Below are 11157 nucleotides of genomic sequence, written 5' to 3' on the forward strand. Positions count from 1 at the left end.
TACATAAATATACAATATTAGTATATGTGCTCGATTATGCAATGTACAAATTTCTTAATTTGTTAATTTATATAAATATAATAATATTTAGAAAATCTAACATAAATATATAATTTTTGATGTATTCAAGGTAAATGGATGCATCGTATCCATATTTTGGATGCATCGTATCCATATTTTAGATTTTTGAGTGTTTTTGCCTATTATTTTTTTCATCCTTTTTTAGTTATATATGTCCTTTTTGTGATTCTATTTTATTTTTGTTTCCGTGGCTTAGTTTCAGTTTTAATGTGTTTTGTAAGTTGTAGGTGTTTTTTTAGACGTATTGTGTGTCACTCACTCTTCTCTTTGCAGGAACCTATCTTTTGAGGATAATCTAATTATTACGGATATCAAACAGATCGGGTTGGATCATTTTCAGATTCGGGTCGTATATAAATGGGTCAATAGACCCTTAACCCGAACCTGACTTGTTTAATCAAATTGGTCAAAAATTAAAACCCCGACCTGATCTGTACCAGGTTGGGTCAACCTGCTAAAAACCCACTTAACCTGCTTTTTTTTTGTTTGAATTCATTCGGGTTTTTCAGGTCATTTTACCCATATTATTCAGGTCATTTGACCCATATACTTTGGGTCATGTGACCATTTTTTCAATTTATTATATCATTTCTTAATAAACATTCACATTTCACATTTAGTTTTCACAAATAATCATAATCTAAAATAACTTATTAAATAGTTGCATACTTCATAGATAAAAGTCTTCAAAAATCAACAAACAAAGCAAAATATAACAACTAATTGTAGTACTCTCATTAATATAATGAACAATAATAGAACGGGTTTTTAAGCTTAAAGAGGGAGAATTTGAATGGGTTTTTGAGCTTAAAGTACTACTCTCATCCCAAACATACTTACCCAAAAATCAAAGTTAGGCCTTTATTTGCTGGCCTGTTTAGCTTTTTTCACGATTTATATCAAAGTTATAAAGTTTTAGGTTAAATATTAAAGGGTTGATATCAGATAATATGGATCGACCCCACCTGACTAACCCACTTAATAAATATTCAACTTAAACCTAACCCATTTAATAAACAGATCAGGTCAGGTTGACCCATTTAATTAATTGGGTCAAAAAATCTAAATCCAAACCCGCTAATTTCAAGTCGGTTTCAGATCAGATTAGCATGTCGGGTTAGCTTTTGCCAACCCTACTAATTATGCACTTTTCTCCTTGCCCACTCCTTAGAGGGGTGCGAATATGATTTGCTCACTACCCTTCTCCCCCCTCTTACCCTAACTTGTGCGGAATATTATCTTTTAGGGGATAATTTAATTGTTTGATACATTTTATATAAAAAAAACAAACACTTGAAAAAATCAATCGAGCAAAATATATATTCCAAACTCAAAATGTAATGTCAAATGACATATTAGAGGTTATGGAAAAATTTCTTGTATACAACGTTATCAATTCTAAAACTTTTGCTATTATTTTTGTCACATATATTTATTTTCAAATTATTTCTAAAGTTACTCGATATAATTCACCTACTTAACCTATTAATAATTGAAAATTTTATTAATATCAAACAAAACTTATAATGTTTGATCATTGTTTTATGTCTACATAAGTAACATAATCTATTTTAAGTTTTGAATTGCTTCAAATATTTGGAGTGAACATTTTAAGTTTTGATATAGTTATTTTAACCATTGGTAAAGGAAAAATTAAAACTTAAAGTGGGAATTTTAAACCTTGACCTAGAGATTTAACCCTTAAAATGGAAATTTTAATGATTAAAATATGTATGTAAAAAAATACAAATAAGCCTTTAGAGAAGAAATATTAAGACTTGTATTATGAGTTTTAAGAGTTAGAATTAACATTTTAAATCTTATAGTAGGTGTTTTAAGAGTTAATATAGGAAGTTAAAAAATAAAATTAAGCTTCTAGAGAATAAAGATTAAGACTTCGAGTAGAGATTTTAAGAGTTAGTTATATTTTAAACTTGAATCGAAGAGACAAACATAACTAAAGCTTTGGGATATTTCACATTATATTTGAGAAATTTTCCACAAAATGATAACATTTCTCATTTGATTGAATATCACTTTTTTATTTAAACTTATAATGCGATTCAAATGCAGATAAATCCCTTCTCCTTCAGGGTTTCAACCGTCTCTTTAAGACTTGTTTCAAAAGGAATAAAATTGATGCCCAAACATCGAGCCTTCTCGGAGGAAACTTGGTATTTAAACTTCAAAGGATTGTCATCCTCAGCACACCTGAAAATTCAATGCCTCAGAAATATTCCATAGACGTACAATCGATTTTCATAAAAACTCGGTGGTACATCATACGAAGGTGAATGTATTATGAACAAAGCAAATAACACACCTTTTAGCAAGTTTGGCGTTAGGAAAAAGTTCTCGTAATATCTTCACAATCTCTGAAAAATGTACGACGATGTCGACTAAACAATACCTTCCATTTGCTGACGGAACCTCAAAGGCCAGGATATGTGCAGTCGCTACATCTTTAACATTGACATAGCCAAAAGACATATTTGGATAAATTTCAGAACCTACATGAACAAGAGAAAGAACAAAGCAAAGCAAAGCAAATCAGTAATATTCCTCCATACACGTTACCTAGTTGTGTACATAATGCATACCGCTAAATAAGCTGGCTATGGAAGCCGCACTTGTGTTGAGTGTTGGCTGCAACAACGGTCCAATAACCATTCCTGGATTTATGGTGACCAAGTCGATACCTTTCTCTTTCGCGAATTTCCAGGCAGCCTCCTCGGCCAAAGTTTTGGAAGCTTCATACCACATCTGCATATAATTATATGCAGCAACTTTTCATAAGAGAAAATGAAGTTTAAGAACAATCGAAAATGAGTAGAGCAAATTTACAATCTGGCACGTTTCATGTCTAATCCATTACAATTGCATTTTCACAATGTTAAGCTACTGGATGAATGACATGCTTTATTAAGGAAAATAAGTCAGTGTCTTACGGATTACAGCATCTTCTCGATCACGAATTAAAACAAATCAACACTCAGATCATTAAGCAGATTAGAACAAAACAAAAGCATGAAATGACAGAAAAAAGATACTATTGCATCAAAAGATGAAGAGATGCAGCAAGTAAGTCAAAGTACGAGGTTTAAGAACACTTGTTCTGTTGTGCAAACACAAGAGAAGGTTTTCAAGAAGAATATGCATGTATTGAGCGACTATAGCACTCGACTCCAGTGTCCGCTTGTAGTCCACAAATGATCAGTAGTTTAAGTATTCTACTATTACTTATAAACACTTACAGGTCAACTCGTTAAAATTAATCGATGCATAAGTGAGCAATGAGAGCCACATAGGCTAAGTAGCGCAAAAACACAATAATGATCACGATTGCGGTAACGGATACGGTAATGTGGTAACGGGGATGATGAGATTGCCATAACGCCAAATATCAGCGAAAACCATGAATTATCACTTGGAACAGCCTTAAATGCAGTTTTTTACACTTTTACGATGCTAGTTATACAGGCTCGGTAATTTTGAATACTGATACGATACAATGTGGCCTTGTTTTGCACTATGATAGGCTCCCATGTTTCAGACAAAATCATTGGAAAATCAATAGGCAACTTAAATTCAGATATATGAAGTTTCCTCAATCCAATCCCACTGAACACAAAGAATATAAGGTAAAAGTCAGATAGTAAGTCAAAGAAAGTCACTAACCTTGAAATTCTTACAAAAATCTGGATCAGAAAACCAAGTTTCATCAACTACTACATCAGGACTTAGTGGTTTCTCATTGCATACAACTGCTGCCAACGAAGATGTCAAGACCACTCTCTTTATAGATGGAAATTTTGCACAGGAATTTAGAACATTAAGTGTTCCTTTCACAGCTGGTTCAAGCAATTCAGCCTAACATAAACACATCCAGGAAAATTACATTAGCCAAGAGAAGAACAAGTTAATAAAAAAGATTATCAGATATTAATAAAATAATGAAAGATTGAAAAAAAATCATTAGATATCAGAAACAATTATACAAAGTTGGCTTACTATTCTTCATATATTATTCCACACCAGGTTACCAGCATTTATACTCTAGAAGCAGTTAAGCAACTAATAAGGTCCTTCTACCTATTTAATCAACAAAAAGAATTTGTCCTGACTCACATTTTATTGATAATACGGACAGATATACACATAAATAACCAAAGTCTCTATTAAATACAACGACAGACAAATTTGCCTGCCATTGGAAAGAGTACTGAAACAGGCTCATTGAAGGGTCTGTATGGTGTGAACATCGCTTGGAAGGGCCTGGCAGTTGGACACCACTTCAGCTATTATAGTGAAACAAATTGCCGATGCTTTTAAACTAATCCTTTAAAAATAATGGATATTGAGGATGTAGTCATGCTTGATGAAGTGCACATAATTCATCCAGGGCCTATTTATACAATGTAAAAGGGCCAACCCCATGTGAGCAACAAACTAGAACAACGAGGATAAACTCATAAAAGCACAGTGACACTAACTTACATCTAGACCTACACATAAGTACAATAATAGGGAGTTTGCCGCGATCTAACATCAAGGAATCTATCACCACGTGGCAAATTACCACTTCGAAAGTCACAAACGCCCTGGTGCGACGTTCTAGGTGCTCTTGTCAACGCTTCCATACACATCATAAACACATGCCTCAGTGCTTCCATGTGTATCTTGAAACATCCACCAAAAAATAAGCAAGTAACTAGCGTAATTAGCCTTGCATCCCTTAATACTACAGAGTCCTTCCTGTATCGCTTATTGCCAATGTACAATTTTTGTACGTGCCATCCCAAGATTATCAACACAACCCCCCACTCAAACTCTGCAACACCATAAGTTCAAAGTAGCCACAAACATACGCGAATAATTTTGGTAACATATTCTCCTTCAGATAATTTTGACTCCTCTAAAATACCAACAAAGACAATGTTGAATGCACGTTTGGAGCTTGACTCCCCCGGCTAGAATCTCAGTCGGCCAACTGTACGTGCAAAAAGCTAAGCAAACGAAAAAAACATATGCATTAGTACGACCAAACAAGCATAGAATCTCACATCTTCACTACGGGCATACTCAATACAATATAAGAGAATTGTTACTAAGTAACATTGTTCTCCCAAACTACAAATTAGTCGAGTACAATTTAGCACATCACTTTTACTCTCACACTTCACCCTTTTCTTCAGTTCAGTTTAATTAAATTGAGTTTCATTTCATTGACTTCTACTCCAACTCTGGCCACCCGAAGCCTTTAAATGGCAGAATGCAGCTCAACATTGAAGTTCACAAGACAACAATTTAGAATACAAGCATAGCAGAAGAAAATATTAATGAAAATTTGCTCACATGTCATGATAGCTACATCATGCCCTCGTCATCTTATTGAAAAATACAACAACGAAAACTTTGTGTCCCACTACTAGTGGAATTTACGAATCCATATATACAAGGGATTATAATCAAAATTTTAGCTTTTGATAGTTAAAAGTTTGATAAAAAATTACAATTAACAAATCAGCTCGGCAATTTATAACAAGCAAAATGAAAGAAATTGAGTCAAGAGAATTGCAAACACTTTCAAACCTCTGGGTCTGTAGGATCAATATAAAAGGGAGAAGCGGTATGAAAAACACCTTCACAACCCTCAACAACAGCATCAAAAGAACCTTCCTCCAATAGATTTGCTGGGAACAAGTGTAGGCGCTCCTTAGCTCCATCTAAAGAATGCAAGTGGCCGACTTTTCTTCCATCATCTACGACAATTTTGGAGTTCAATAAATCTATTAAAGAGCTATCTCAATTTGGGTTGTACCAAAATTTCAAAAGACACAAAAGCACTTGATCCTTTTTAACAAGTTATGTATGTGTAATCCGAACACTCCATCCTTTATAACAAGTCATTAGCTTGTAAAGAAAGAGTGAATCATAATTCAAAACTAGTAAGGTTCCAATAACCAAAATGTAGCCGAAATATTTGAATGACTGATTAATATATAAAACATCAATGGCAGTTGATATGAAATACTAGTGAGTTGTAACCATGTATTTCATTAGATTGTGTTTGGGAACATGTATTTCATTTGAAAATTTAGAATTGACTTAAATTTATTGTTTGCCAAATCAAAAATTTTCAAATTTGTATTTGGATCAAATTCCACAATTGTTTTTAAAGTAGTTAAAGTTAAAATTTGAGAATGACTACCAAACCTTGTCATTCTCAAATTCTTCATTTGTGATTTCATAATTGAAATCTATAATTTGAAATGAAATACTCGTTCCCAAACACTACATTAAAAAATTGACAAATGCACATTAGATTCCTTTATAGATTATAAAAAATCACTAATTTATTTTCCTAGAACATCATTTTACCCTATTTTATGCCCCCAAATCCAATAGAATGATCAACTACTTGAGATTCTTATAAGATTAATATAGATAAAATTGAAATGATACAAAGAAGAATTTTTTAAAAAGTAGCATGATCAATTGATCAAACTAATCTATGTAAAATACATTTAAATTCCCCTTGGACTTTTCAAGGTAATCCTCACTATGCCTTCTAAACAATTGTCATGGTCATATCTCACACGGATAAAAGGGATGTGTAAGCAATATAATATGTTGATGATTTTGCATTGTATTTTTAGATATTGGAATATTTATCATATCATCCTATATTATTTTTCTAGTTTATAGGCATAATTGTAGGCTCAATTGTATCAAAGGGATTTGCATTTGCATATAACGTGCCACGATTGATAACCTAATCTAGGAAATTGTTCTCTCATCTTATTCTCCTTCACACCCTAATTCAATACAACCCCTTTCCTCTATTCACTCCATCTGCCTTCCCTTACTTCTCTACAAGGCATAGGCTCAAACTTTATCTCCATCTCAACCTCCAAAAGCTGAATGTCAACCATATTCAATACTTTAACTACTTTCTCAGTGAAAACTTTAGCATTATCCTTTTTAATCTACATCATTGAATACTATGTTCTTCTTTAGGTTTCTTTATATTTCATCTTACTTGAAGGTGAACATCTAAGATTACGGAGTCTATATTGATTGGCTAAACATTCTCCTATGATAATTTTACAAAATTTAGGCAACTACCTCTATCTATCGTTAATCATTCTCGTAAAAAAGGTAGTCAATTTGGATTGTGTTTACTCTAATTCTAAAAGTCATCAAGTAGCTATCTCTCTGCTTAAACAATGTGTTAGCAACCTTTAAATCACCTGCTATATAGAGCTTCTCATTCATTGGTATTTTTTGCCCATATCATCGAAATCCTCCTAAATTTTCATTTTGATTGATTCATCTATTGCCGCTTGCTCTGCATAGGCACTTATGATGTTCAAAATCTCTTTATCATATACAATTTCACTCTCCTATCATTCTTTCGACATACCTCTGCTACAATCTCTAGATATTCCTTCATCCATAACGACACCAACTTCATTTCAATTTCTATCTTGTCCCGAATACTACAATTCACATTCTTATCTTCCACCTACTATCGTAGCTCTATTTCTAATCCATTTTGTCTCTTGTAGACGTAAAATATTTCCCTCATTTTCATGATTTCAACTATCTCTAAAAAGATCAATAGCATAATAAAACTAATACAAAAACAATCTTTTTATTAGGACGCTCACTAGGTAGCACATAAATAACCCCCTCAATCCATTTGGTTCGCCCAAAACCCAGCAAAAAGATTTGGCAAACCACCATGTATAGGACAAACAAAAGAGGACACTGCGAGTGTGGAGTTCATTTTAACATGCTAATGTATCATATTGAGAGGTCATGAGTCCATCCTTTCGAAGAACAAGAAAACTTTCTTGAAATTGGAAAAGTACTAGCAATGTATAATAAAGATATTGCTAAGGCAATAAGACACGAAATTAGAGACTCCAAATTTGCATAATTGTTGATGATATCAGAGATGAATCCAAGAGTGGAAATAGATTTTATTTTGACTACCATGGAGCGGTTCTTTGACCTTATACATGTTTTAGACGCTAGTGCGGCAATACTCAAGAGGTTATATAATGTTCTTGCTCGACATAATTTATCTATTGAAAATATTCGTTGTCTAGGGTATGATGGCGCTAGTAACATGAGAGGTGAATAGAGAGGACTACAAGCATTTCTTTGTGATTGCTCTTCTGCTTATCATGTTCATTGTTTTGCACATCATTTATAACTTGCATTAATGGCATTTTCTTGTGAAATTCACCCCGAGACCAATTATTTTCGAATTTGAGTTTGATTATAAATATTATTAATAAATCTCCTAAATGACAAGATGAATTTCATACAACAATAGAAAATAAAATGGACTCGTTATTATGTGTTGGTGAGTTATTATGGTAAATGATTTCATATGATGTTATGGTCCATTGCAAGGTATGGGATTGTTATAGGACAAATAGGAGAGCTCACCCAAAAGACTAGTCTATTAGGTGAGAGCCATTTGCCTATAACCCCACACCTTGCACTTTACAATCGATGTGGGACAAGTCTCATACCTTACAATGGACCATAACAATCGACCCCCATAAGGCCAACGTCCTCGTTGGGGCACGGCCGGCTCTTCCAAGCCACCCACTCCGCAGGCCACCCGCTCCGAGTCCAACTCTGATACCACTGTTATAGGACAAACAGGAGAGATCACCCAAAAAACTAGCCTATTAGGTGAGAGAGCCCATTTGTCTACAAACCTCACACCAATTGCACTTTACAACGGACGTGGGACAATTTCCATACCTTACAATAGACCATAACATATTCAATTGACTAATACGCCTTATATTGACTATTCCCGTCTAGACAACAACTGGCCGGAGAAAGAGCATTCTCTGCCATGAAAATTATGAAGACAAGACTAAAGGATTTTCTTGCAGATAGTTTATGATCCACATCGAGAAACATTTCTAAAATATTTTAGTATAAAGCCTATTATCGAGAAACATTTCTAAAATATTTTATTTGTTGTTCTAAAAAAAATCTTTTTATTTATATCATATATATTGGACAAAAATAATCGTATTCGTCGTCATTTTAATATTTTAATAATACTTATGATTCTTACCTTTCTTCCATTAACTTCAATTCAACATTTTTTATTTTTTATGATCCTTACATATATCTCACAAACTTAATAAAAATAATTTTTTATTAGTTATCATCTCCATATTTTTTTTTATTTTTTTTTAATATTTATAAGTAAAATTTTTCACCATCAAATCTATTATTTAATAATATAATATATTTACTATCTAAAAAGTTTTAATTTTTTAATTATCTAAATATTTATTGTGAAAATTTAATGAACGTAACGGAGTAACTTTTTATATCCAGCTAAATAAAAGGAGTACTACAATATTGCCAGTATACTAACAAAAAAATATACTCACAAGACATCATAATATCAAAACCCCCCCCCCAAAAAAAAAATCATTCCAATTACAATCAAAATTGATAATCAGATTATAAATGAACAACAAAAAATGAAATAAAAAGAAAAAAATAGAAGGAAATTACTGGGATCACGGACGGAAGCTTGAACGGTGTAGCCTCGTTGAAGAAGAAGCTTGACAAGCCATGAAGCTATGTAACCGGATGCACCTGTTACACACACTCTTTTTCCTTCACCATTCATCTTCTCTCTCCTCAACCCTCAACAATTCATCAAATTCAATTATTAACATTTTCAGGATTCCATAAGAAACCAACCTACCGTGGACCGTGGACCGTGGTTCAACATCTCCACATTATTTTTCTATTGGCCTTATTTATTTCACTTTATTCTATTAAATTTTCTATGTTTCTTAATAGGTAAATTGTTAATAATAAATTAATTTATGTTTGATCCGCTGAAAATAAATTTACTTATTATTGATTTTTATTTTTAAATAGATCACACATTAAGTATATTTGCTAAAAATAAATCGATTTATTGTTTATAACAATCTTTAAATACTTATATGTAAATTAAGAATTAGGAATAAACAATAATTAAGTTTATTTTCAGCAATCGAATAGGTGGGAATAGATGGATTTATTTAAAAATAAACAATAATTGATTTATTTTTAGTGGATCAAGCAAAAGTTAGTTTATTTACAATTTTGCCCATCTTATATTAGTCATGAGTGACCTAGTACACTTTTTTTAAATTTTTATTCATAAATAATTTAATTTACATTTTTATTTAATCCATATATTTGTTTTAGTCTTCATTAATGTACTTTTTATCACTTTTATTTATTTATTTAATTTAACCTCATTTGTACTTTGGGTTATTCTATTGAGATAAAGAAAGAAGTATTAATTAGTCTAAACATCTTATAGAGTTGTTTCGACAAAAAAGATATATAATGATTGAAAACTTTTTAATATACGGGAGGAACCAAACTTATTCCACTAGATATCAAAAGTAATGTTGAATTATGTGGAATTATAGTGGTCAAACTTTTCTCGGTATTCTACCACACGATGAGGGTGAGAAACAGTTTTCAAAGAGTATAATTTGGACTCATGTCAGGAGAGGTCCATTATTGATATTATTCACGTACTCAAAATGTTGACGGAGAATTGTATGAAAAAAAAAATTAATTTTCATATGGTGTTTATTGATTTAGAGGAAGTACCACATATTATTATTTGGGATAAATTGGAGGCTAAGGGAAAACTATTGATGTATGTTAAGGTAATATAATGTATGTATGATGAAATTAAGACCAACATTTAGTTAGTTGTGGGGGTAGCAAAGCCTTTTTTTTGATAGAAGTAGGTTGGCATCAAGGAATAACCTTTAGCTCTTTCTTAGTCACTATAATATTTGAAGAGTTGTCCAAATTTATTAGCGAAAGTATTCCTCTGCGCGTGCTATTTGCTTATACTAGAGGCAAAAACGCTGGATTATCAAGTATTATGAGGTTGCATTTAAAATTTTATAACTCATATTATATTGTATGATTTGGATTATCTAGCCTAAAGTGTGTTGTCCAAAACGTCTTTTTAAGATTTTTGTCAAGCTTTAGTAAGAGTAAAAA

General features: G+C 32.2%; 1 protein-coding gene across 1 annotated transcript; it reads right to left on the reverse strand.

The window, feature by feature from the left end:
- Window positions 1-1983: 1983 nt before the first annotated feature.
- Window positions 1984-9855, reverse strand: LOC130809437 (phenylacetaldehyde reductase-like). The gene is made up of 6 exons (XM_057675221.1): window positions 9646-9855; window positions 5674-5843; window positions 3760-3951; window positions 2682-2844; window positions 2405-2591; window positions 1984-2292 (listed from the first exon to the last, which is right to left on the reverse strand). The coding sequence occupies exons 1-6, from the start codon at window positions 9761-9763 to the stop codon at window positions 2145-2147; spliced, it is 978 nt and encodes a 325-aa protein (XP_057531204.1). The 5' UTR covers window positions 9764-9855; the 3' UTR covers window positions 1984-2144.
- Window positions 9856-11157: the final 1302 nt, after the last annotated feature.

The sequence above is a fragment of the Amaranthus tricolor genome, chromosome 3, assembly GCF_026212465.1.
Source record: "Amaranthus tricolor cultivar Red isolate AtriRed21 chromosome 3, ASM2621246v1, whole genome shotgun sequence".
NCBI lineage: Eukaryota > Viridiplantae > Streptophyta > Magnoliopsida > Caryophyllales > Amaranthaceae > Amaranthus > Amaranthus tricolor.